The 22124-nt window shown below is 51.5% G+C and overlaps 1 protein-coding gene across 1 annotated transcript in view; it reads right to left on the reverse strand.

Annotated features, from left to right (window-relative positions):
• Positions 1 to 288: 288 nt before the first annotated feature.
• Positions 289 to 22124, reverse strand: part of Adra1d (adrenoceptor alpha 1D) — a 22456-nt gene continuing 620 nt past the window's right edge. The window contains exons 2-3 of the mRNA XM_013512129.1: positions 21226 to 22099; positions 289 to 1662 (exon numbers count right to left, since the gene is read on the reverse strand). Of these exons, the coding sequence (XP_013367583.1) occupies positions 1070 to 1662; positions 21226 to 22099 (1467 nt within the window). The 3' untranslated portion in view covers positions 289 to 1069. The remainder of the gene's footprint in view (positions 1663 to 21225; positions 22100 to 22124) is intronic.

The raw sequence follows: 22124 nt of genomic DNA on the forward strand, positions 1-22124 counted from the left end.
ATAGCATTTACCCATTTAACCGATGGCCACCTTCCTCACTGAGGCCCTCCGAGCATCACAGATGCAAGTGGGAAGACTGACAAAGAGAAAACTTGTGCTTATAATTACTATTTGTTTCCCAAGATGAATCATGCAAATTTTAAAAGCCAACAAGACTCCTAAGTCCTTTGGTTATGCTAGAAGTCCTGAGGGACAATAGCCATCAGTTAGAGACAGTTAAATTGAAACTACAAAGGTGAATGTAGACCCAGCCTATCCTGTTGGCCTAAAGTTTTTAGAAAAAAAGAAGGTTTTTTCTTTTTTTATGGAGTATAAGCTAAAGAGGAACAGTTTGCACAGTTTGGACAAAATATAAGTACTCTTACCAATAAATATGTTTCAAAATCACACATAAAGCTCTCCCAGCTCGGAATCCCAGCAAGAAGTGATGGGCACAGGCACAATGAGCTATGTACAGAGTGTAAACAGTAAGGCCCTTGAGGGAAGTAAAGGGGCAGGGCCAGGTGAGGGGTGCGCAGGGAGGAGCGTGGCGGTATGGGTAGGGGCGGTGGGCCCAGGGTAAGTACAACAGGTTTGTAGTCAGCCGTCTAATACGCCATCAAAACTTGCAGGTGGTTGGTGACAGGTGCACTGGGTTCCTCTGGTCGGCAGTAAGGAGAAATGTGACCACCGAGGCCCCCTGGCTCCACTGACCATTTCCCTGCGGGCAGCGAGGAGGCCTCCGTGTTCTTCCTCCCGAGGGGCAGGGGCAGGGGCAGGCTGCCTGGCCATTTTAGGGCTGGCTGTCTATTGGGCTCAAGGCCAGGCTGACCAGCAGTTTCTCAAACAGGGATTGGGCGAGAGACTTCACCGATCTTGTAGCCCTTTCCTCCTAGAAAAAGAGATCTGGACACCTGTGTCCACCAGAGGCCCCCAAGATTGCCCGGCCTTCAACCCCAAAGTCCAGCCACCACCTGATCGGTTTCCGAGTCCCTGATCCGCACAGGCCTCGTGAACAAAGCCATCCTCGCTCCCCACAACGCCCCCCAACCCGGCCCAGTGCACACTCCTCAGCCTAGCTCGGACGTCCTTAAATATCAGTCTCCCGGAGATTGGTATAGTCAGCTTCGTCATAGCCCTGGCAGGTGGCGCCCTCCGCCACATCCTGAGGAACTCCGAGGGACACCGCCTCCACTTCGGCTCGCAGGGCGCACGCAGCCTCCGCGCGCTGCGCGCCCCCGGCACGGATCTTGTGGGACAGGCTGGAGACCTTGGCGCGCAGCTGCGTCGTGGGTCTCCGGAAGGGCCCGAGCAGCCGCCACTCGCGGAAAGTGCTGGGCAGCTTTCGCCGGCCAGGGATCGCGGCCCGCACCTCTGGCGTGCCCGGGGCCAGGGGCGCGGTGAGAGCCAGCGGGGCCCCAGGGGGCGCGGCGCCCGGGCTGGGGGCGCAGTCGGGGTGCAGGCCGCTGGTCGAGGCCCGCCAGTGGTGGCCATAGACGCGCCAGAGGGGGCGGCGGCGGCGGCGGCGGCGACACTGGCAGCGCAGGAGGCGGAGGAAGGCGCGCTTGAACTCGCGGCTGGAGCACGGGTAGATGAGCGGGTTCACGCAGCTGTTGAAGTAGCCGAGCCAGAAGATGACCTTGAACACGCCCTCGGACGGCTTCAGCTGCGGGAACAGGGAGCCTGTCGTGAACAAAGACCCACCGGGTTAGCTGCTCCCGCGGGGAGCCCTGAATACAGAGGGGTGAGCATCCTACCCCCAGGAACCCAGCCCAACCCATCCACCAGGTGCTCTCAAGGGATCCCCCTAAGGGCTCTCTCATGTAATTCAGGAGCTCCATGAACTTGGACTGGGGAAAACTAGGCAACCTCATATCTACTCACTTCTCCCTGCTATTGAACCAGGGGAGACAGCAAACCAGAGTAATTAGGCAAAACCATGGTGTTTTTGTAGGTCAGAGCTGGTGCAATATTGGCAGTTCCTGCAGATATTTTCCTGTCCCATTCAATTGTTACAGATGTTCTGAAATGTCCTCCATGTGCTCCACTACTTGGAAATGACAGCCCGTAGAACTTACCACTAGATCTGGTTTAATGCTTTGACATGGAAGCACGTTTCCCACCAAGTTACAAATTGCATGTGAAAATATTTTGACAACTTTTTTAATAAAATCAGTTTCACTTGCAATCTTTGGTATTTTGTTTTATGCTTTTGAAAGCATAACTTAGAAGGAAGCCATAGGCTTCACCAGATGCCTACCTGGTCCCTAGCACAGAAGAAATAAGAACCCTACAGTTAAATGTTGACCAGCACATACCCCAATCTAGGCATTGTGCTGGGCTATTAGATGTCAGGAGACTTACACCTGGCCCTTGGTCCTTAACCAGCAGTGTGAATAAGGTATCACTGAAATGCAGGTGCCGGGAGTTGTGCTCAGTAGGTACGTATGGGAAGGGGCCCCAGGCTCAGTGACAGCTTCCAGGCCTCTCAGAGGATAGACAAGAGTCAGTGGGATGGGAAGGGGCGGAGGAAGGGAGGGAGGGACAGGTGGGCAAGAGGATGCCAAGGGGATATCCGGCAGAGTTGACTCAGAAAGTTGTACTGGGGAAAGATGGTGAAGGGCTTTAAATACTGGAAACTTCAGCTCTTATTGTGGGTTGTTGGGAGCCATGAATATTTTTAAGGAGGTAAGAGACAGGGCCTAGAATTAAGGCTCAGTAAACATAACACTCATGCTCTGCTGGAGTGCAGGACTGTCAGGTTGCCCCACTGTGGTCAGGGGAGGCTTTGGGATGGCTTTGTGGTGGCAGAGTACCAGGCATGGAATCAGAGCTGTGCCATGAGGATTCCGCCCCCTACAAACCTCTCCCCTGATATCCCCACCATGGGCTGGAAGGAAGCCATGTTTCTAGGAAGGAGGACCAACTGCAAAGGTACAGTCTATCTTAAAAGTAATCACAGGGGCTGCTGGCGTAGCTCAGTGGTGGAATGCAGGCCTACAATGCACAACAAGGCCCTGGGTTCGATCCCCAGCATTACAACAACAATATAATAATGGCAGCAATGACATACTGGTGTCGATTGATCCCTTTCCCCTTTTTCTGTGAAAGAAAGGGAGAAATACAGCCCTTGGAAAGGATAGTTTCTACCTCTAAAAAGTGTTCAGAAACAGCAACTGAGACATGGTGTGGGGTAGCTGGAGCATTAGTCAGGATGTGTCTGGGAGACGACTTTCCCCGGGAGAGGGTGGGCCACCAGAGTGGACCTCAGCCTCCCAGAAGGTGGTCCTTAAGAACAGCACCCCTGAATGGCTGCAGAGTCAGACTGAGTGCTGAAAATAACTTTGTGACTCAGGCTACAATCCTTTTATATTTAGCCCGGAATGACAAATCAGTGACTGCTTTCCAGTGGCAAGTCTGAAGCTGGCCAAAGGGCATTGGTACCAGCACCATTTTTATTTAGATTGGTAGGCAACAGGGCATTTTATAGTACAGTGTAGGTCTTATTGTGAACATTAATATTCTAATTTATGCTCAGTTGATCTGTGCAAGGTGTTCTGTGAACTGAGCATTCATTCCTTACATACAAAGGAGCTGAACTTCGAATGCTGCCTTCTAGCTCTAAGATTTCCCCACTGTGTCCTTTCTTTGGGGGGGTCTTACTTACCAGTAACTACCTCTTACAAAGTAAGTTTTGTCTTACTTTGGGCTCTTTAAGAAAGAGACTCTGGAACAAGGATTCAAATGCAACTCATTCATTTGGAACATAAGTGAAACACTTGGGGTGGTTAAAAGCTAGGAGGACACATGGAAGCCAACACCAGGTGTGTTACTGACTTAGTTATCCATAGCCCCAGCTGGGGCTTACTCCCACTAGGGGCACTGTCTGTGCTTGTGAAGAACATGAAGGTTAGAGCTACCGCCAGGGGGGAGGGAGCCGGGGCATTTATTTGCACACCCATGCCCATTAGTTTTTGTTCTGCTGCTTCTGGGTCATGATTCTTTTCCACTCATACTGCTTGCTATGTGGGTGGCTGAAGGTGGACAGAGAGAGTCCCTGGGACAGCGACGCAGGCAGGTGCTCAGGCAGAAGTGGGCCCATGTGCACTGAAGGTGGGGTGCATGGGGGTGCTGAAGGCATCTGTCTTATTGGCTCTCTGCCCACTGCAGTCATGTTGCCTAGGAAATGCTGACATCCATGCCTTGGGCTCCAGACTCTGTGGACAGCAGCTCCCCAAAGCCTTCTCCTCTTCTCCTCACAGGTGACAGGTCTGAGGCTTACACTGCCTCTGCTCAGAGGGCTCCAGCCCCGCCTGCTCCCTTCCCTGCTCCCCTCATTTCTGTCTCTGAACATCCTTGAGGGACCCACAGCCTCCTGCAAGGATCTCTGGGCACAGAAGAGTCTTGGACCTTCCCCTCCCCATTCTGTGCCATGAGTGTGGGACGGGGAACTGCTGCAAGCCTCCTGAGAATGGGCACTGTCCCGTAATCCACCTTGCTGTAGGGCGTCAGTGGACAAATGCCTTCTCAGCCATTACCAGCTTCTGCCTGCTGCAGACCCTTGGAGTTCTGGCTACTGGGTCACCCAGCTGCCTCTCCTGCCTAGCCTCCCTGTACCCAGCTGCCAGCATGTAACTGTGGCTGCTCCTATACAGACACCATGGTTTGGATAGTTTGTCCCCCAAAGGTCCGAGTGCTACAGGCATGTCCCCAATGTGGGGATGCTGAGGTAGTGGAAACGTTAAGATGGGGGTCTAATGGAAGGTAAGTAGGCAGGGGGCTCCACCCTCATGAATGGGTTAATGCTGTCTGGTGGGACTGGGCTGGGTCTCCTGGGACTGGAACAGTTCTCATGAGAGTTGGTTGTTCTAAAGCAAGGCTGCCACATACACTGGATCCCTTTGCACATAGCCAACTCTCTTCCTGCTTCTCTTCCATATGTGACACAGCCAGGGGCTCTCATCTGATGCTGGTGCCAGGCTTTTCAGCTGCCAGAAGCATGAGCCAAATAAGCCTCTTTTCTTTATAAAGTACCTGTCTTCAGTTATTTTGTTATAGCAACATAAATTAGATAAAAGACAATAGGAAAGTCTCAGTGGGCATGTGCGGGGCTCAGGGCCAAAGCCTGTCTCTCTACCTGGGCAGCCTCCTTCTTGGCCCCTTGGGCTCCCTCACCCAGCCTCGCGTTGTCTGCTGTCCTTCTTGCAGTAGAGTCGGGCTAGGATAACTATTCTTAGTGCTGTCCTTGAAAAGGAGGCCCTCATGGGATGCCTGTCCTGCAGCTCTCATCACTCTAGCTAGGTCCTGACACCACCTGTTTTTCTCCATGGCACCAGTGTCTCTCTGTAGGCTTATGTTTGTCTTTGTGCTCCACAGCCATGTGGGTACAGTGATCTTGGGCTGTCCCTAACCATGACAGGTTCCCCAGTCTGTCCTTTATCCTCCTGCACATAGTGGTTCTGGGTGCCCTTCTTCCATGCCTGGTAGTGCCAGCTCCAGGGACGCCCCCTCCTGGAAACCTTCCTGGTACCATCCCCTCTTGACCAGCACAATTACCCACCCTTCCACCCACTTCTAAGTGCCAGAATCACTGGAGATAAAGATCGGTTTTCTACTGATCCTGCTCCTAAATATTTGGTGTACAGTGGATGCCTGATCCATTTATGGGTTCTTCTCTTTCTACTACACCCGGCCTTTCATGCACCCCAATTCCTCCCTGTCCCTGAGTCCCTCCAACTTTGCTCCACCTCCTAGTTACTGGCTTGGTGCAGGTCACTATCCTGTCTTCCTGCAGGGCCCATCTGTCCTCTGGCCACTCCTGTTCCTGTGGCCCTCACAGCGCTTTCTCCACACAGGGCCTGGCGGTGGGGTGGGGTCCCTTAAACACAGACGCCTGGGCATTTTATTTCTTCCCTTACAACCCATTTTCCACAGCCAGCTGCGGCCGCCTGTCCTCTCTCTTCCTCATCCACACTCACCTGCCAGCTCCCTGGATTCCTCCTCTCACCTCCCTCCTCCTCAGCTTAGCCAGTACTCCTTCTCTTCTCCACCTCCCCATATCCGCATCCCTCCCAACTTAGGTTGGACTCATCCAGGGAGATCCTGACCTGCGAGAACTTAGCCACGCCCTGAGTACTCGAAGGTCCCAGCCTCAGCTGTGCCCTGGCTCCCTCTCGGCAGCTCTCTCCCGTACTGTTCTTCCAGCTTCCCCCTCTACATGCCTGGCTGCCACCCCTTCTTCTCCTCTCCTGTCTCTCGTGGGCCACCTGCCTGAGCCTCCTCCCTCACTTCCTCCTTGATAAGAAGTGAGTCCCTCCCTGCTGTGTTGAGGTCCTCGGCCCATTATTCACCCTGTCACAGCTGCTGCCTCTCTGGCTGTGACCCTGTTCTTACTGCACGTTCCAGCCCACACTTGCTGCCCCTCCTCCCCACCTGCACATCTCTGGCCACCCACTGTTTTCCCCACGCCCGCCCTCAGGTCCCCCAGCTTCTGACCCTGCTCCTGTCCCTGTAGGTTCTGCCCATCTCTCCTGTGGCTCCCAGGATGCCACTGCTATGGTTGCTCCTACTCCTTGTCAGGGAGTTTCCTTTGTGGCCCCATCCTTGTTTAGTCTGGTGCTCTCTGTCCACTGCAGTCTCCTGGCAATGTCGTTTACACTTGTGGATTTAAAGACTGGCTTCAGAGTGACAGTGCTCACATTTCTGTCCTCAGCTCAGACTGCTTTCCTATTCCAGACTCACTGGTCCAGCTGCCTGGCACACATCTTCACGTGGGTGTGTGCTGGCATCCCATACTTTCCCTGCCTGTGTGATGCTTGCATTTTGCTGGGGAAGACTGGCAACGCGTGGCATCAGTAAGAAGGTACCAGGGTATCAGAGAGGAGAACACGCTGAGGAGGAAAAATAAAGCCAGGAAGGAAGACAGATGTGTGTGTGTGTGTGTGTGTGTGTGTGTGTGTGAGAGAGAGAGAGAGAGAGAGAGAGAGAGAGACAGACAGACAGACAGACAGACAGACAGAGACAGAGATGTGGCTAGGTGCGGCGGTATGCATTTTGAAGAAGGTGGACAGGAAAGACCTGGTGAAATGTGATGTTTGAGTAAGGAGCACAGGGGAGCCTAAGGGAAGAGATTCCAGGCAGAAGGAACAGGAAGTGCGAAGGCCCTGAGGGGGTGTGGTACATGATGAGGCTGATGTGGCTACAGGAGAGTCTTAGAGGGCACAGACCTTCACCTGGCTCCTTATGCCTTCCTGCTCGCTCTCCACTATCACCTGTCTCCCTGCGTTGATGACTGCCACAGCCCCTCTCACCTGCACACCCTAATCTTCTCTCAACCAGCCAGCTAGCATGACGTAAAAAAAAAAAAAATCCGATCAGATCAGGTCACTCTTCTGCTCAAACCCTCCAACAGCTGTGACGATGACATCTGCCCCAGGGGGCAGGCCCTGCTGTTTCAATGACAGACTGATGGGATAGAAAGGCCACCCCCCTTGCTCCACAAGGGCACAGTTCTGGGCTGCCCTCTTTCTGCTCCAGAGGTCCTAGGTCGGGTGAGGGGAGTTCAGCTCACCTTTGGGTTTAGCACTCTCCACCCCATCCTGCTTCCACTTTCCTCCCAGGGGTCTCCTGAGAGCCCCTGTCAATTATTCCTTTGTAAAAGGAACCCCCATCTCAAACACTGCTTCTAGGGAACCTGACCCAAGAGACTTGTCAAGTGCATAGATGTGACTCTTTCTTTTTGGTGCCAGGAATCGAACTCACGACCTTGCATTTGCCAGGTAGGTGCTTGGTACTGTTGAGCTATATCCCTGGCCCTGTGGCTGTGATTTTGAGCTCTTTTGCTTGGGCCCAACATTTGACCCAGGGATTACTCCTTGGTCGCTATCTCAACTCTTCTGCCCCTGCTGGGAAAGATGGAACAGGAGTGTGCCCGAGTGGGTTGGCTCCCTTTTCCACCTATGAGGGCAGGGGGTAAGGTCACAGGTAGGAAACCACCATATGTACACCTCCTGCTGCTTCTCTCTGCTCCTCGTCCTTGTTTGCTCAAGGACTGAGTTTCCGTCAGCGGGCATGGCTGATCCTGCCTGCCTTCTTCTGCTATGGCTGGGATAAGGGTTCCCTACAGACCCATGTGTTAAATGCTTAAGTGTCCCCAGAGACCCTGGAATCAGTGTCCTGGAGCTATTTGGAGGTGTTGGAACCTCGAAGAGATAGGGCCCAGTGAGAGGCTTTTGGGCCATTGGTGTCCCCCAAAGGGACAATGGAACCTAGCCCTTTCCTCTTCCTCTTCTGCTTCTCAGTCTTGAAGCAAGTGGTTTTGCTCCTCTAAGCATGGCTGCCATCATGAGCTACTTCACTGCAGCCCAAAGAATTGGAGCCAGCCCATCTTAGTCTGGAACCTCCCCATCAGTGAGCCAGATACACCCGCTCCCTTTATAAGTTAGTTATCTCAGGTTGTCACATGGACTTGCAAAGCTGACTAACATGGGTGCCTGTGTTAGAGTCTAGTTAGTGTCCAAAGCACCAGGCATCTGCTGGCCAGGTCTCTCCTGTGCCAGCAAGATAACATGTTGGCTGGGCCTGCCTTCCACAGGTCATTGAGGAAACTGAGGCAGGGGGTTGTTTACAGCCTGGATTATTACAGTTCAGTCCTTTCTCCTAAGGAACAGGAGTAGTCAGGCCCAGGAGGAGCTGCTGAGAAAGAGGGTGAGGCAGGGAGGGACCTGGCTTGAGCTGGGTGAACTGCTCCCCTGTCTCCAATGAGGGCAAACAGCTCTGAAGCCAAGGGGTGGACTGTGACTGACAACACTCTGTTGGCATCACCAGCAGGGAACTTGGTCTTGGCAGACAGTCAGAATTCACAGCTAGCCTCGCTTATAATGTGTACTGGCCCATGAAATCTTGGGCTGTATCCAGGCTCCCTTTTTCCTCCTCCTCCTCCACTAGTGCCTTTTCTACCCGTAGTATATCACCCCCTGGCTGAAAGATAAAGAGGAATTAAAATACCTCACCCTAGATCCTCCAGTCTCCTCCCATCAGGGCTGCAAGGGAAGGAATCCAGCCCCAGATTCCCTTCCTGTCTCCTTCTTCCTGTCTCTAGCTCCTCACTCAGGATCTCTATGTTAGCGAGAGACTTCTAATAAAGTGTACTAATAAATCAAACATACATGTGCAAGCACCGCATCGTGTCACTAGTGTAAAACTTGAAAGAGTTAATTTAAACTCGGAGGTATGATAGACACTGTGAAATGATAGGAAACCACTGAAGAGTAAAGGGCTTCTGGGATGTGGGAAAAGAGAAGGGAAAGAAGGAGAAATTTTGTATGTATTATATACAGGATAGTTAACATGGTTGTTCTTCTGTCTTCTATTTCTATGCTGAAAGAAACTGTCAATGAGTCTTTGGTTGACCAGTATTGCATGTCTATATCTGTTTTCATGAGAAGCCACTTTGAAGATATCAATATGTAGTACAACCACCATTGTTAATTCCCTACCACTTTGTTTGTAACTCTGTATTGTCTGTATTGTGCTTGTGATATGTTGTAAAATGTTGTATGTCTGTTAATGTTTCCCTCCTTTTATCTTTAAAATAAAAAAAAATGTTAATAAAGTGCACTGAGCTGAGGCCTGGGACCCAATCGAGAATGAGCCATGTATCCGAGAAAGAAAGAGAATCCAGGCACTGGCGAGGGCATGAGGAGAGATCCTGAGGCATCAGGGTATCTGACAAGTTGGAGGATGTTATGGTTTGTTCCTAGATGTCCCCTCAAAGCCTCTTGCAGTCATAAGGCTTTTCAGAGGTGGCTGGATCTAGAGGGTGTGATGCTGGGATTAAGGATGTGTGATTACTAAACCAGTTCACTGATTGGTTTTGCACTGCCCTAATCCCAGAAGTCTGGAGAAGATAAAAGGTGCAGAAAGGCCATGTTAAACTCTCTTGCTGCTTTTGCTGTCTTCTGCTGCCATGAATGGTTACCCTTCTGCTATGTGCCACTCTGCCTTGGAGCCAGTAGATTATGAACTGAAACCTCTACAAACTGTTAGCTAAATAAACCTTTCCTCTCTTTCCTTGTGGGTGTTGGGTATTTTGTCTCAGCAATGACAGAACAGTAACTATGACGGAGGGCCAGCCAGGAAGTTGGGATGGCTGGATCAGAGAGGGAAGGGGGAGACGGCAAGGGAAAAGGCCATTTTGAAGTGAAAACCATCGTGGAAGGCTGTGAGGAAGACAGATCTGGACAGCATCCAGATCTCATGTGGGTTGTGAGGACACAGAAGGGTGGCTGAGAGCCCTGTGGGGCCAGCTGTGCTAAGCCAGAACTCACAGATTCCTTGCATTGCCAATTTTCCACGGTGAGGGGTTACTGGCAGGCTCCTCTTGCTTGAGATGGACAGAAGAGGGATTTCTGTGCCCCATGATTGCCTCAGGATACTTGGGCTCCAGGACTGGCAAAGAATTACCGGCCTGGCCACAGAGGCTGCCTGGTGGGGCCTCAGCATCTCCCTGCCTCCTTGAGGGCCACACTGGGTCTTGTCCATTTCCCTTCCACTCCTCTCCCCTCCTCTTTCTCCCCTTTCTTTCTCTTCTTTGTCATCATTTTCTTTGCTGATCTTTCCTGATTTAATCTTACCCAACCTCTCAGTGACCAAGACAACAGTTCTGCCAAACAACCTCAAGCTTAGCCAAACTAGACCCTGATCCAGGCCCGAACCTCTCACCTCTGAGGCCACACTGACAAATGGGTCATGAGTCTGAGCAGAGCAGAAGGTCCCCAGACAGGGTCTGCAGTCTGGGAGTCCCAGCAGTGACTGGGACAGTATCTGCCAGGCCCATGCTGGCTCTCAGCACTCAGCATCCTGTTTTCCTGGGTCTCCACCCAGAGGAAAGCTAAGTCCTCCATCACCCTAGGGTGCAGGGGAGGAGCCTCATGGGGGCGGGAGACGGGAATCCTGATGGGTGGACTCAGGGTCTCTGTGGGTCTGGAGTCCAAGTGGATCAGGCCACACAGGAAGTAGTCGTCTTCAGTGGCCTTGCCTGGGTCCTGCTCATGACCAGCATCCAAGGCAGGAGGGATCATGCAGGATATGCACAGGGGTTGAGGGGTTGGGTGAGATTGAAAGCTGAAAATATGGCTCTGCATGACCTTTAAGCCTGGCCCCAGCTCAACATCTGATACAGACAAGAACCAACACAGACTGAGGAGTCAAAATACTCGAGTTCTGATCTCCATTCTGGCACTTACGAGCAGGAGGACCCGGGTCATATTACTTAACCACCTTATGCCTCAGTTTTCTCAGCTGTAAAATGCATCTGCTGAGAGCATGTACCTCACAGGAGTATGAGAAGGACCAAGTGTCTGGCACATGGGGTTCATGTGTGTATTGATTAATTAATTCAGGCGAGACAGTGGGAATGGAACAATGATGCATAGTGATGAGATGTTCAGGAGGTCGGAGCCACTGACCAGGGGGAGAAAAGGAGGAAGTGAGGTCCACTGTTCTCATCTGGGCCCAGGGGATGCACAGAGGCACCATTTGCTCATGTGTAAAAGACAGGGGTACTGGCAGGCTCAAGGGGAGGAGCGGAAAGGCGAGTCAGAAAAGGGGTCAGCGTGGTCAGAGTGTGCGAGTGTGGCAGATGGAGTAACGGCCCCCAAGATGTCCAGACCTGTGAATGTCACCTTCTACAGAGAAAAGGACTCTGTACATGTGATATGGTTAAGGGTCCTGAGATGGGGAGATGAACCCTGATTATTCAGGAGGGCACAAAGCAATCACAGGGTCAAGAGGCAGAGAGGTCATGAGATCAGTCAGAGCAGGGGGTGAGACACGGAAGCAGAGGTCACATCATGTGCAGCTGGGTCAAGGGGCCACGAGCCACAGAATGCAGCTGGCTCTGGAGGCCAGATGAGGTGAGGAAGCCGATGCTCTGCTATACCTGGTTCTGCAGAGAGTTTGATTTTAGGACTTCTGACCTTCAGAAGTGGGAGAAAATATACTGTTTTAAGTCACTAGGCTTATGGTAATTTGTTCCCTCAGTAATAGAAAACTACTACAGAGAGGCCGAGGGGCTGCTTGGTCTCCAGGGGCTGAATGTGGCCTGAAGTTAAACAGGAATCCGAGGGGAGAGGAGCATCCTAAGAAGGCAGAGAAGGTACAGCCTGAAGAGCAGGGGGAAGGAGAGGTAGAAGGAATGACACCCAACCAGAAGAGAGAGGGCAAGCTGACACATGGGGGTAGACGAAAGGACCTGAAGGAGCCCCTTAGTGTTAGGGTCTTTTAGCCACTGGTGACAGCTCAGGGCCAAGGGGGGACAGTGGAAGGATGAGCGGTGTGGGTGTGCTGGTGGGTGGAAGACCAAGATCAGAATGATCTTTGAAGGAGCAAGTAGCAAGGAGTACTCATGCAGGGAGGTGAAAGGGAGGAAAGAGCACAGCGAGAAGGTGAGGGCCAAGGGGTTGAGGGAGAGTCATCTTTAAAGAAGTGCTGGATGTGTCTGTTCTCTCTCTTTCTCTTTCTCTATTTCTATCTCCCTCCATCCCTCCCCCTCTCTGTTGGGAGAAGGGGTATGAGCAGCAGCTGCTAGAGGAAGATCCCTTAGCAATGAAAGAGCTTTGAGGGAGAGTCAGAGTTGACAGGGAACCTGCTTGACTTCTGGGGAGGTCCCAAGGGTGGCCCGGGCAGAGCCCTGGCCATGGAAAGTACGGTTTTTCTTCAAAAAAAGAAGCTCAGCTAGACCCTGGTTTTCACTGGATCAGGCAAGCTGGTTGTTCAATTTTCAAGAATCACACATGCTGGCTGATGTTTTGGTAGCTTGGATTTGACCACAGTGGAAATATTTACACCATGGAAATGGACAGATGCTACAACTCCGCCTCATCTCAGAGATGCTTATTAAACCTTTCCCAGCAACCACTGTGTACCATGTGGAGGAACTCAGGATTCAGGATACTGAATCAACAGGAGCAAGTGGAAGGGAGGAGTTAAGACCATCAGAGAGGATGAGTAATGGATCATGGACTACCTGGTCAGGGAAGGGATGCAAAGGTGACCCAGGGGACGGGAAAATAAAGCCTTGGTTGAGGCTGGTGTCAATAAGCAGGTGTCAATGGGCGCCAAGGAAGGAGGACAAAAGCAGATGGACTGGGATGGCAGAGATTCACTGAGGATTAGGGGGAAGAAGATGAAGGTGGGCATGTGGGCTCGGCTATGGCCCTAGGAGGAGGGAGGAAGGGGAAGGTGACTGTAATGTAGACGTCAAGGTGTCATGATAGGTCACCTCAGTATAATGATAGCACACTGGTGACCAGGGCAGAGGTGAACTTGGGGAAGATATCTTGTGACTTTAATACTCAATTCTTCAATGAATGAGACAGGGTAATCAACAATTCATTGAATATTTGGAACAAACACACAGCAGGAGTTGGGCAGAGGACAAGATCCTCAGGAGAGATAGACTCTTGCCTAAGAACAAAAGCCCACTCTCAGCCCTAGTGTGTTTTTTCTTTTTTTACAAAAAATAAAACGTATTTTCTACCTCTGTTCACTGGATTAGTAACCAAATCAGCATCAACAAACATCTTAAAGCTCAGATTTCATCTCCAAATTGTCATTTTCCACTAAAAGAGAACAGGGTGCATTAGAGAAATGGCTAATTCCAGTTCCAGGGCAGAAAAAGTAGAAGCTGAGCCTGAATTGTCTCATCAGACCAGAAAGGAAGATTCTCCATGTTGTGCCAAGGGTCTCAGAAGCCAACTTGAATGGACGCCCTCTGGCCAGACCAAAAGCAGCGATGTCTGTAAGGTATCAGGAGCAGCGTGGATATTTAGCAGTTATGACATTATTGTGGTACTAAAATATCCTCAGAGGTCACCTCTGGGAAGAATGCTGCAAAACTGATTCCTCTTCTGATAGATAATGAGGAGCATGCACATCTGTGTTTCTCCTCCCCTCTAGACACTACTTCAACCAAGCAGCTAATAGTGAATTATTTTTAAAATTCCGGTGAATAAATGATAGAATTAGAATATCACTACTTTAAGCTATAAGGTCCAGGCCATGGTCAATAGCTTCTAAAACCAGCAGGTGAAAGGCTGATGGATCAGTTTACAAAGGATAGATCAGGCTGACAGAACCCAGACTAATCTTGACATCACCAAAGAGAATTTTTGGTGATGCCTAAACTGAATCTCATCAAACCAGCTCACAGAAAGTACAGGGAATACAGTCACATGGCAAATGGCACTATGGGGATGGAAACTCTAGACTGTGGGATGCATTCAGGGATAAGCAATTTGGTTTCTTCACTGAACAAATTGAAAGAAAAAAAAAGTTGGAGATGTGGGGAGTTAACAATTAATGAAGCATGGACTGCATGCGATATGTGTGCCTGTTTTTGCATTCTGATACAAACTAAACATTTATAAAGCAATTAACCATCTTTGAATACCATGTAGATCTCTGATATTAAACAATTATTTTAATGCATTATAATAGACTGTGATTCCTTTTAAAAAGTTATCTTGTAGAAATACATAATGAAAAATGTGCAGATGAAATGATATGGTGTCTGGGATCTTCTTCAAAATGAACTACAGTGGTGGGAAAGTGGGTAGGGGTTGGGATGAACCAAGATGAGCCTTGGGTAGAAGCTGGATCACAAGTCCGTGGGGATTCACTATGCTGTTTCCTTTATTATGTATCTGTTTGGAACTTTCAATAATGAAAAAACTCCACAAAGAACCCTCACCCATTGCTTATTCATAATAATTACTTGACAATGCTAGAAACTACTTAAAACTTTTTTTTATAGGCCATGTAATCAACCCCCAACCCATCACATTAAGGGTGGTCGACGTTTAACACAGAGAATTTACACTCAATTAAGCAAGCTAATCACAGGACAAATACAGTACTGCATGGTTCCACCCAAGTACCCAATACAGTCAGATTCATAGAATCCTGGAAGACAGTGATGGTCTTGCATTCTTTTTTTTTTTTTTCCCAGTACCAGTAATCGAACTCATGACCTTGAGCTTGCCAGGCAGGCGCTGTGCCGCTGAGCTAAATCCCCAGCCCTGGTCTTGCATTCTTTATAGGAATTGCTAATAACAGGCATAAAGTTTGTGTTCAGAAAGATGACTAAGTTCTAGAGATCTGCTGTACAACACTGTTTTTACAGTTAATACTGTATGCATGCTTAACATTTTACTAAAAGAACGGACCTCAGATTAAGCAGACAATAAAGTACCATAATACCACCATACAGTAAATAAATACAGAACTGTGCTTTGCCACCCAGACCATTGGCATTGCAGGATATGAAGAGGTCCTGGGTTCCACCACTTTCTTTTCTGTACACATTTACAGAGCATCTACCATGTGCCATTTGCCACAAAAGCACAGACAGGAGACTTAGTATGAACTCCTCTGATAGGACTTTGGGGCCAAGGCACAGTGATATCATTACTGAGTGCCTGCCACAAAAAACACCTCCTCCTCCTTCCCTGCTTCTGCAGGTGCCTACCCAGGACCAGGGAGTTTGGAGATAGGTCCTTCAGCTCCTGGCCAACAGTCAGATACACCTGTCTAAGCCACTCTCTGCTCCTGACTGCCAAAGTGTGCCTCCCACATTGGGTACCAGACCCACGGCATGACTCAGCCTCTCTCCTGCCTTCATTTACTCTAATTAAGGGAGATGGGTTGACAGACAATCAAGTTTGTAAGTGCGTACATTTAAGCATATAGCTTGTTAACTTCACATATGTATGTACCAATGTAGTCACTGCCCAGAGCAAGATACAGAACATTCCCAGTCCCACAGTAGGCTGGTACTTACTTCCAGTTCGTACAACCCACCACCGACTGCATGTGCATGTACACGCATGGGCAAGCACACACACATACACACACCCCACAGGCATATGTACAAATGGTACATATGCTTTAAATTTCAATCTGGCTTATTCTGCCCAGTATAAAGGCCATGAGATTCCCTCATGTTGCGTGCATCAGTATTTTGTTATTTTTTCCTTGTTGTACCATAATCCAGTCTATGATACACAGTTTATTTCTTTCTTCTTCAGATGGCCCTGGCCTGATTTCTTGATCCCTCTTCTTACAGACTATGCATTCAGGTGTGCTAAATCAGGCCCCCTCAGCCATATGGCCACTTTTCTACACAGTAAGTTCCCTTGGCCCTCATGCTTTGTGACAGGTACTGAACACTGATATGGGCAATGCATTGTGGGAAAGTCTGGCAAGTGTTTGAGAAGCACGTGGATAACTCAGTCTTTATGGTCATGGAGGTATCACAGGATAGACCAGAAATACAGGGCAGAGGTGCAGATGTGGCCTACAGGTGAATAGAGCAGGGTCCTGGGACAATGGCTGGGCTGTATAAGGACTTTTGATACCATAGCCTCTGCATACACATTGCAGTGCATTTGGGAGGGGCCCTGGGCTCTGAGCCTTTGGGGCTGCCCTGGGTGATGGCATTCAGAGGCCAATGAGGCTTGGTGACCTGCCCCTCAAAAAGGAGCTGTAAGTGGAAGCCTGGGGAACCAGCCAGTGGTCATCAGGAATGACAGAGGGTGAGACTGGCATGCATATGTTTAGGTCTCAGAGGACAGTACCATCTCTGGGCTTGGTTGGGGGACACTGGCCAGGCAGGTTGAAGCCAAACACAGAAAAGTGCTGCTGCCAAGAAGACACCAAGGAGAGATGTGGCCCCTGAGGGCTTCTGGAAGAGCAAGAAGCTCTTCTGCAGATGGGTGCTTGCCAGGGACAGAGTTCCCTGGTCTCTCCTGTCCCTCCCTCACTTGCAGAGAAGGTGACCTGCATGTCCACACCAAATGACTGGCCTAGACCCCTGGGGAGAGGGTACTTATTGATCCAGTGCCTCAGGTGCAGAAGTTTAATCAGGCCCACTTCCGGCCAGCCTACCCTGCTGGCACTGCAGCTGTGCTGGCCTTCCCCCCAAATGGGGTCGTGTGGGAAAGTCCCAGGCTGTGGCTCTGACTGCTGCCCCACCCATACACATATTGCAGGTTTGGGCTGCTCTAGACATCAGGCCACAGGCTGTCTGGGGAGAAGAGACCATTTGCACAGTTTCCTGTGATTTTCCATGGCACCCAGCCCTGCACGAGTTTACTGAGCTGGGAGTATGTGCCTGTTCTGGGCAGGGCTGCCAGGACTGGTGTCCATATTCTCTCTTGTCCATCCTGGAACACCTCTGAGGGGAGCACTACTTGTAATCACACAGGTCAACAGGCACAAAGTAGGACTGTCTTGGGCAAATGGGGACATGTAGCCATTATGCATGGAGAAGATGGTTCAGCTGGGTATCGGCATGGAAGGCTGAGCGGCGGGGCGGGGGGGCGCCCTCTTATGAGGCGAGGAGGACTTCACATGTCCCCTCTCAGTTCTGGCACCAACAGCTCCCTTTGCTGCCTGGAATCACAACATCAGACAGATGGCATACAAGGCTCCTGTTTTGTGCCCCTCTATCAGTGTCAGGGGAACCTATGCTCTGAAATCCCTCCTCATGGGGAAAGTGGAGCAGCCAGAAATGTGGAGGACGATCCCCAGCACCTCTGGACTGCTCAGAATTCTAGGTACCCAGTGTCTGTGTCTCCAGGGGCCATTGCAACTCAGGACAGCTCTCTGGTCTGAGCCACAGTGTTTTGGCTTACAGATGGCAGGCAGTCCATGGCTCACTGTGCCAATGCCCCTCTGGGACTCAAGGACTTTGCTTAAGGCTCTTATTACCTCTGGACAGTTGGAGCTGTTCACCAGCTGCTGTCTCTGGTTCTGCTGGGCTTTGTGTGGGGAGGTGTGAGAGTGGTGCCCTCCTGGGTGCCTTTGAGGCCATGGACCGTGGCCCTTGCAGACACACACTGCTCTTTCCCAATTCCTCATCTCTGGCGGTTGCCCTATCTGGTGTGGCCACCAGGACCTGTGAGGAGGGAGGGCCACCTGTGCAGCTGTCCTGCCCCTTCCAGCTGCCTCTGCCCCTCCTTCCTCTGGTTCATTTGGAGCAGGTGCTCCCAAGGCTCTGTCCCTAGTCCCTCTCTTCTCTTCTCCCTCTATCCTTTTTCTGGGAGACTGCACCCCTTGCCCCTGACAGGATGCCATCTTTGTCCACTCTGTCCAAGTTCCCCACATCTTCCCTACCACTACACACGGGCACCTCCATATCAAGATATGCCAGCCTCTTGGAGGACACATTCCCCAAAGGGCTGCTGCTCAGAACATTCCCAGTTCCTTCAAAGCCACCCCCTCCCAGGCCTGGAGGAGTTAGGACCTCCTTCCCTTTCCCTTCCTACACAGCCACTCCTGATCCCATAGCGGCCTCTGCCCTTCCATTTGCCCTTCAAGGCATGCAGGCCAGATTGGAATATTCTGTTTCCTTGCTTGGTCTCTGTCCTGTTTGCTCATTAATGCCAACTCCACTCAGTTCAGCTCTCCCAGCTTCCCTGGGCCCTGAGGCATACATCCTAAGCATATAGCTTCACTTTGCATATGCATATATCCATGCCATGTTTGCCTGGGCAAGGGCCCCACGCTATGTGTAAGGGGTGTTAGAGGTGTAGGGATTGGAAAAGCGCTGTGAGTGCCAGCAAGGGGCAAGGTCACGGAAGTATAGGGATCATATCCTGTAAGAGTGGAGCATGTGATCTGGACCTTAAAAACAGAAGTAGCCTTTTGCAGTACTGACATTAACAGTGAAAAGTGGGAAAAACCAAACATTCATCAGGAGGCTGGATCAACGCACCATGGAATGCTCTCAGAGGTGCTGCTGTTAGAATGGCCCAGCATGCTATAAATAAATCTCAAGGATGTAATGTTGGGTGAAAAATGCAAACTGAAGGATGATATGCACAGCAGGTGCCACTGGTATAAATTCTAAGGACACATAAGGCAATGCTATATTTTGTTATGGATGCAGATGTTTGCAGTAAGAGTATGCACAGATACATGAAGGTGATGAATGGCAGCTTCACCCCTGGGAGGCAAGCGGAGAGGGGAAAGGGAGGAGGGCAGGGAGTTGCAGCTGCGTTCTGTTCCCGTGGAAGGGGCGAGAACATGAGATCTAAGGCAAATATGGTACAATGTTAACCTCTGTCAGGACGGGTGATTATAGGTTCATGGGGGCTTGTTAGATTATCGCCTCCTCAGTTGTGCATTACTTTGTAACTAAAATTTTAAAAGAAGTTAAAATAAAAAATAGAAAGGGAGACAGCTTTCTATACATAGGCTGAGCACCAGGCGCAGGGGAGGATGAGTGGCCACAGCCAGGCAAGGCCAGAGCAGCAGTATGAGGATGGAGCGTGGGGAGCTGCGACTCCTAGCTGGGTGGGCAGGTGTTAGGTGGGGGATGACAACTGCTTAATTGTTCCCCTCTCCAAGTGCGTTGTTTTCCGAACATTCCTCACTCTATTCCCACAGCAGCCTTTGCTGGGTGATTTCTAAGTGGGGGATTTGCTCATTCCTTACCAAGCTGGGTGCCAGTGTACCTGGCACCCACCGCGTACCACAGTCACATTCACACACGCAATTCACTGGATCTCCAGCTCAGCCTGATTAGCATCATCACTATTAGGTGATGAAAAAGGCACGGAGAACTGAAGGATTTTTTCCAAGCTTACACAGCCAGTAAGAGGCAGAGCTGTGATTTGAACCCAGCCTGTCTGGCAACAGAGCTTACTGCGACACTGTTGCTCCTCACACACAAGGTGCTGTTGTGGGGGCTGTGGCCTCAGGGATGACACAGCTGATGGGGCCTTGCCCTACTGAGACTCAGGGTCAGTGAAGGAGTCAAATACCAAACCCAGCGACACACACAGATGTCATTTCAACCGATGATCTAGCGAAGAAAGAGAGCTTTGTGCTCTCAGGGAAAGAACAGAGAGGACACAGCTGAGACTGACAGGTCTAAGGAGAGGGGACATTTAAGAAGAGACCTAAGGGATGGGGAGGAGGAAAGGTGGAGGTGGGAGAGGTCCAGATGAGGGAAGAGCAAGTGTAAAGGCCTAGAGACAGCCAAGGGCTTGGCAAAGAACCAGGAAGGGGCAGAAGGGGTGACAGGCACATGCAGTGACCAGGGCCAAGGCAGACAGATGTCCCAGTTCATGCCTGCCTAGGACCCAGTCCTAATGTAAATATGCATGGGTCTCATTTTGGTGCAGACAATAACAAATTTGAAGGCCGCCTTCACTGGGCTCTGTAGAGTTTGGATGCTGTTCCCAGGGCAGTGGGGAGGCACCGAGAGACTTGGGAGCAGTGTGGCACATCTAATTCATAATGTATAAAGGTTACCGCAGCGGTTGTGTGGGGACGGCCTGCGGGGAGCAGGAGGGAGGCCATTGTCTCTTCCCTGACTCAGGCTCACAAGATGGTAGGGCCATGGGGAGTGTGATTCAGGGCAAATGTCCCCAGAGAGCAATCCACTTCTCCACCTGTGCTTGTCCAGCCCCAGGTCTTGCTCTAGGGCTTCCGGGAGAGGCCTTAGGAGTGGGAAGAAGCCCCTGAGAGATGGGAAGAAGTCCCTGAGAACAGCTTTCCACCTCCTGGGACTGCAGGGCAATTTGTGAAGGAACCAGGAAAGGTCCGCAGAATGCAAATGGACTCCTAAAGAAGTCATGATTAACAATACTAACTGTTCGCTTGAAAATCTGCCTCTCCCTTTCCTCCAACACCCTCAGCTCCCTCCTTCCAGCCCCTCCAGAAGGAGATTCAGAAGCAAGGGCCCAGGGGCCTCTTACACATACCAACCCGGGGCCAATTTCCAACCGGAAGTGTCCTGCGGACAACAGGCAGCCAGCCCCTGGTGTCTGCTGATGTAAGTGGTGACTGGCCAGGCCTGCTGCTTAGTAATGCCCACATACTGGCTCAGCTCCTTGTACCTGCTTCTGGCAGGGGTTATATGTAGGGAGTCACAGACACTGCTAACCACATACTAGGGGCAGACGTCTGCACAGACTTCCACCAACACTTGGTAGTCAGAGCTGGGAACGTAAAAGAAGGCCAGGGTTTGTAATGGCAACTAAGAGGGAGACAGCAAAGTACCGTGTAAAACGAAACCCACAAGTAGGCAGCACCTCTCTTCTCCTTCCACAAAGTAAGAGCCTAGGCAAGTTGCTAAATCAGCTTCCCGCGGTCAAGTAAAGGGTTATCGTCTGCCAGGAAGGACAGCCACAGGCTGGAGAGGAAAGCCAGGGCCAAGCCGGAGGGGTCACTCACCGAGCGGCAGGACAAAGAAGAAGGGGAACCAGCAGAGCACGAAAACGCCCACCACGATGGCCAGCGTCTTGGCCGCCTTCTTCTCGCGGGAGAACTTGAGCAGGCGCACGGACAGCGAACTGCGGAAAGTGTGGCCCTTGGTGCTCCTCGTCCCGCTGCGCGCCCCATCGGCGCCAGTGGCTGCCCCGCGACAGTGGATCCGCAGCACCACCTCCGAGGCCTTGCCCCGCTCACGCTTGACGCCGGCCTCCAGGCTGCGTGTGGTGCTGCGTGCGACCACGTACACGCGGCAGTACATGACCACGATGACAGCCATGGGAAGGTAGAAGGAGCACACGGAGGAGAAGACGGCGTAGCCAGCCTCCTCCGTGATGCCGCAGAAGCGCTCGTCCGGGGGCACGGGCTCCTTCCAGCCCAGCAGCGGCCCTACCGACACCACGAGGGCCACGGCCCAGAGCAGCGCCAGGATGGCTGCTGCCTTGCGCTCCGTCATGATGGCCGGGTACTTGAGCGAGTGGCGCACGCCCACGTACCGGTCCACGGAGATGGTGCACAGGCTGAGGATGGAGGCCGTGCAGCACAGCACGTCCACGGCGGCCCACACGTCGCAGAAGGCCCGGCCGAAGGCCCAGAAACCCAGGACCTCCATGGTGGCTGAGAAGGGCAGCACGGTGGTGCTCAGCAGCAGGTCGGCCACGGCCAGGTTTACGATGAAATAGTTGGTGACCGTCTGCAGGTGGCGGTTGCAGGCCACCGAGAGGATGACCAGCAGGTTGCCCGCCACGGCGGTGAGGATGAAGGCGGCCAGAAAGACGCCCACGCCCACGCCCTGCGCGCTCACCACCAGCCCCCCGACGGCCGCCGTGCCGTTCACCTCGCCGCCCGCGCCCGCGCCCCCC

The sequence above is a fragment of the Chinchilla lanigera genome, unplaced genomic scaffold (assembly GCF_000276665.1).
Source record: "Chinchilla lanigera isolate Chin_1 unplaced genomic scaffold, ChiLan1.0 scaffold00014, whole genome shotgun sequence".
Taxonomy (NCBI): domain Eukaryota; kingdom Metazoa; phylum Chordata; class Mammalia; order Rodentia; family Chinchillidae; genus Chinchilla; species Chinchilla lanigera.